Source organism: Lycium barbarum, chromosome 8 (assembly GCF_019175385.1).
Source record: "Lycium barbarum isolate Lr01 chromosome 8, ASM1917538v2, whole genome shotgun sequence".
NCBI classification, from domain to species: domain Eukaryota; kingdom Viridiplantae; phylum Streptophyta; class Magnoliopsida; order Solanales; family Solanaceae; genus Lycium; species Lycium barbarum.
Genome location: NC_083344.1, coordinates 129,367,733 through 129,373,577, shown reverse-complemented (window position 1 = coordinate 129,373,577; position 5,845 = coordinate 129,367,733). Strand labels below are relative to the sequence as shown.

The 5,845-nt window shown below is 34.9% G+C and overlaps 1 protein-coding gene across 1 annotated transcript; it reads left to right on the top strand.

Annotated features, from left to right (window-relative positions):
• Nucleotides 1–387: 387 nt before the first annotated feature.
• Nucleotides 388–1,002, top strand: LOC132608339 (uncharacterized). Its single transcript, XM_060322374.1, has one exon. The coding sequence runs from the start codon at nt 388–390 to the stop codon at nt 1,000–1,002; it is 615 nt and encodes a 204-aa protein (XP_060178357.1).
• Nucleotides 1,003–5,845: the final 4,843 nt, after the last annotated feature.

The window sequence follows — 5,845 nt, the reverse complement described above, 5'->3', positions numbered from 1 at the left end:
AGGTTGCAAATAATCAATGCAGTGTTGTTTTCCATTTATAATTTCTGGGGATCCATTTTTATCCTTCCACAGAGTGTGCTTAAAGAGGTGGACAAGAAATGCAGAGACTATCTATGGGGCAGTTCAGAAGAGCACAGGAAGATCAAACTGGTAGCATGGGAGCAAATTTGTGTACCAAAGAAATTTGGAGGGTTAAATATTAAGAGTTGTAGGCAATGGAATGTGGCATCTGTAGGTAAGCTACTGTGGCAACTTGAAATGAAGAAGGTTTTTCTATGGGTGAAGTGGGTTCATGGGGTGTATATGAAGCAAGATGTAACCATATAGAATCACATACCGCCAGGAGACTGTAGCTGGTATTGGAAAAAACTGAACTCCATCAAAATAATGATGCAAAACTGGTATCAAAATGGGAGATACATGCTAACGCCAAAGGGAACTTACTCAGTTACAATGAGCTACAATGCAATGTTAGGAAGCCTGAGGAAAATGCAGGAAGTTGATTTGGTATGGACTAAAGTAATGTTACCTAAGCAGAGATTTATTGTATGGCTTGCAAACCAAGAAAGGCTACTAACGAAGGAGAGATTACTCAGATTGCATATACCAGTTGATGATGAAACATGCTGGTTGTGTGAAGAAGGAATACTGGAAACTCAACAACACTTGTTTGCTGAGTGTTCATGGACAATGGAAGTCAGGAACAAGTTAGTAGCATGGTCGGGAGTACAAATGCAGCGGAATGGAGTAAAACAAACAATAAAATGGATCAAGAGGAGATCATGGAGCCAACTAAAGAAAGAGCTGATCACAGGTATATGGGGAGCCATGATATATCATATATGGCAAGCTAGGAACAGGAAGCAGTTCAGAAATGTAAGTATAACTACAAGTTTCATTGTTGAGCAGATACAAAAGGAGATTCGACACAGAGTTGAGGGGATTTTGGGTACAAAAAGAGTTGTTAGATGTGCTAGTTTACTTCAAAGATTATGTAATTAGTTGTTTTGATGTCCTTGAGGCCTAGGAAATCACAACAGCTTCATGCAGTTGGCTGTGATACTAGGTGCTCCTTAAGTGTATTATCTTTGTTTGTCTATGGTAATAAATTCACATTGATTACCAAAAAAAAAAAAAAAAAAATTGAAAATAATTTAACTTAAGCTTTTCATTCAACCCTTAATGAGAAGTTATAATAGTCATACTAATGTTATGAAATATTTAAGACCACAAGTTTTAAAAAATTTATATCCACACAAATATTATAGCATGTTTAGGATCACAATTCAAAAGCCTTCATTTAATTAACTTCCGTGTCTATTTAAATTTTGACACCTAAATTGTAACGGATGGAGTAGAGGAACGGAAAATTCCATTAATAGTATTTTTCCAAGTTCCCATGTGAGGCCATGCATTTTTCCATAAACGGCAAAATTAGTTATGCTAAACGACTCGAGACTTTAAAGAGGGATATAAAAGAGTTTAGGTGAGTGCTATATTTTTTCGTGTTTGAGGCATGCATAGCCCATTATTTGGACACCTTCAAAAACAAATTTAAACAAAATTAAATTATTTTGGAAAAGGAAAAAAATCCATCTATGAGTGAACAAAATAGGAGTAAAAAAGCAAAAGAGTTTGGTGAGGGTTAGGGATCGCATGGAGAAGAGAAAGACTATTTTTGTTAAGAGTATTTATTGCTCTTTTGCTGTTTAGGTTGAATGGTGGGAGGAGATAACATTTTATGGCTAAATATAGCACAGTCAAACGTTGTGGTGGATGAACATGTATTTCACTCTTAATTAAAAGTCTCGGATTCGAGTCTTATGAATGAAAAAAATTCAACGGGCAATTTGTAAGATTGCCTTTCGCTGGGGTGGTCTTTATTTTTTGCCCCTCAAATTGATGGTCTTTAATTTTTGCTCAATAAAAATCTCTTGATTTCGGATTCGAACCCCCGCTCAGTCAACCTTAAGGTAGAATTTTGAGCAAAACTCTGCCTTCAGGCAAAATTCTGCCTTGTGAATCCAAACCTCTACCTTACGAAATTTATTCTTTTTTTTACTGAGCTGGGTTTCGAATCCAAAATCCCGGGGTATTAGGCGAAGAGCAAAAATTAAAGACCACTAATTTGAGAGACAAAAATTAAAGACCTCCCTAAAAGAAGGACCATCCGCGCAAAAAAAAATGAAATTCAAGTAGAGAGCGATTTATTTTTTAATGGACCTTATGCAGCGTGACCCGAATTTGAATTAATTTGGAGCTGGAAAAAAATACTGAACATCGAATGAGAAATCAACAAATTAAAGCTAAATATAGCAAAACTTTTTTATGGATTATGGGGTTCTTAATGGACCATACAGGGGCCCACCTACCCCCACCCCTCTTCTAACGACCGGTCAGATGAAAAAACTACTTGTATTCAATATTTATATCAAAGAATATGAATTTACAATAATTAAGTAACATATTAGGTAATAATATATATTAATTTACTATAATTAACTGATAAAAGCGTATATAAAACCAACATTTTATATATCCCTTGATTTAATATAAATATCATATGTGAATAAACTTTTTTCTTCCTGAGCCATGAGCAAGAGCTCTCTTTTTCTGCATTCCAAAAATAGAAAAATGTTGATCATGTTGGAAGGACCTTAGTTTGAAAAGTTGCCAAATCCACAGATTTTCTAAATTTGGTTTCAAGACAAATGACTTGTGAATTTTAATGCTTAGTCCAACGGTTCACACTGTTCCTTCTACTCCAATCATCTGTCCCTCTACTTTATTTTTTTCTTTCTCTACTTAAATTTCCACATAAAATTAATTAATACATGTATAGTTGCTCCTTTTCATGTTTTTCATAAATAAACCTGCATAAGTCACGCGGATGGAATATGAAAGAAAAATACAGATATTACTGGTACAAGGTTAAACATACCAAAATGACAAAACTAACACTCACAATAGGTAAAAAGAATTATTCGATATAAAAAGTTAATACATTTATTGAAATTTTGTATCGTGTACTATTAAATAGACTTGCATTACAATCTCTATATTATTAATCTTTGTGTAACTTGTCTATAAACCAAATAATCCTTTGTTCATTACTAGCCCAATTCAAATAAGCAGAATCAAAATGAATAGAAAGCTCGGGCCCATATAGCACCATGTCTATAGGGCTAAGATGTTTTCTTCCCCTGGATAAATTTTGTTGACTTCCTGGTTCTAGTGGAAGTTCTTCTAATTTCGGCTGATTTATGCAAATGTATCCTTTTAGGTTACCATTTAGATTTTATCTCTATTTAAAAAATTATACAGTTGATTATCATTTTAGGTCTGCAAAATTTTGAATCATGGATTGACATTTTCTCATAAAATTTAATTTGTTTTAGACTGTGATCTAAAAGATTCATAAGTTGTAAGTGAAATAAAAAAATATCATTCACCAAACAGTTGTTCCAAAATGGAACAACCGCCGAAAATTTTCTGTCTAATTTCTCATGAATTTTATTGGTTTCCTTCACCAATATGATGATCATGTACATTACTTTGCTTATCACAAAGTAAAATAGCACCATTGCACCAGTTGTCTAGTGGTAGAATAGTACCTTGCCACGTACAGACCCGAGTTTTATTCCCGGCTGGACGGCTGGTGCATACCTTTTGACACTTTTGTTTGTGGGATTACACTTGGTATATTGTTGTAGCTGTTGTTATATCACTTTGTCCTTGGGCTTTAACTAATGCATAAATGGATTCATTTTTTTTGCGCGGATTGGGGGTGGTCATTAGTTTTTGCCCATTAAATTGGTGATCTTTAATTTTTGCCCTTCGCATGTTCTGAATTCGAACCCAGCTTAGTAAAACAAAAAAAAAAAAGGAATTTTAAGGCAGAATTCTGCCTCTCCAATTTATTTTGGAAGGAACAAGAGAAGATGACACTTTAATTTGTATCGCTCCTAGCTTACTTGCAGAAGTCAATGTTGTAGTTCAGCTTAAATCCACATTAACCCACACCTTGCTTTCATTTGTGAATCAGTCGATTCTTTTCGAACAAAAAATTTCATCCATTGTCTCTTTTAGGAACATTCTTTAATAAAGACCTTCTTTTTATCTCCCTTGTTATTTATGAACTGTTTAGGTCATGGCTTAAAGGTTTCTTTTGAGCAAACAGACAATCTTATCAGAAAATGTTAGGAGAATCTAAATTTTGTACTTATTACAAACGTTAGACAACATTCTAATGCTTTGTTGTAAGATTGAGATACGAGCAAACATTATATCAGAGTCTAATATTTTTCGAAAAGGTAACTTTAAGGACTATATTTGCACAAAATTTGAAAATGGGGACACACTCTAAATGACCGCACCTAAAAAGGGATGGGCAATTTGCAGGATTGCCCTTCCTTTGGGGTGGTCTTTATTTGGTGCCCCTCAAATTGTTGGTCTTTAATTTTTGCCCTTCGCGTTGCAATTCTAAGCTTCACATGAAAATCATGAGGTTCTGGATTCGAACTCCCGCTCAAGCATAAGATTAAAAAATATTTTCGCAATGCAAGCCAAAAGCAAGGCTTGGACGCGTGTTTGCCTATACCGGTATAACCTTGTTAAAAAATAACTAAAGTTATGCCGGTAAGTTCCGCCTTATAAGTCAAAGTTTATGCTTAAGGAAAAGTTTCGCCTTAGGGGCATACTTTTAGTTATGCCATAAACTAAAAGTCTGCCCCATAAGGCACAACTAAAAGTATGCTCATAAGGCGGAACTTTTCTTTAAAGCATAATTAAAAGTTTGCCTTATAAGGCAAAGATTATTTCTTAAGAAAATGTTATGCCTTATGGGGCATACTTTTAGTCATGTTTTAACTAAAAGTCTGTCCCATAAGGCATAACTAAACTATGCCTTAAGGAAAAATTATGCCTCATGGGGCAGACTTTTAGTTAAAGGCATAACTAAAAGTCTGCCCGTAAGGCATAGTTATGCCGGTACCGGCATAACTTTAGTTATTTTTTAACAAGGTTATGCCGGTACAGGTAGGCACGCGTCCAAACCTTGCATTTCGAAAATATTTTTTAATTTTATGCTTGAGCGAGGGTTTGAACCTAGAATCTCAGTATTCGCCACTTTTTCAAATGAGTGATAAAATTTAAAGACTACAAATATGAGGGACAATATATAAAGACCACCCAAAGGAAGGGCAATCCGCGCAATTTTTTGAAAAGGGATTTGCATCAATCGCATAAAAGGATTTATGGACCATGGAGTGCTATCTCTTTGGGTTGAGAAATTGGGCCTTCTACTGTCTCAAGTCCTTGCTTTCATTTGTGAAGCAGTCCATCGATTCTTTTCCAACCCAATTTGTACCAATTTACTCCTCAGTCTTGTAACATAAATTATTAATTTCAAGATATGAATATTTCGGGCACAACATTGACTAATAATATGCGTCTTACTTTAGTATAAGGTAGTCGGTAATATGAATACGTAATTGAATTGTGTTGGAATATGAATTTTGTATCATTACGAAAAATCATCATGATTAACATGGACTCGCATAGAGTAGGCATTATTATCTTTTGGCAATATGATAATTTTAGTATTTACCGAAGTAATACCCAAAAATAAAAACAAAGACCCAATACAGGAAAAAAAAATATTCCCAAGACTTGCACATCGATGAATATATATCTGCATCACTTGTGGGGTTCGGTGTAACTGAAACCTCAGCACTCAACAGATCCACCCCACCTCATTGAATAACACAAGAAAAACAGAGCAATACCCCACTCAGGGGCGGAGCCAGCCCTTCGCCTATGAGTTCGGCCGAATTCAAATCCGAAT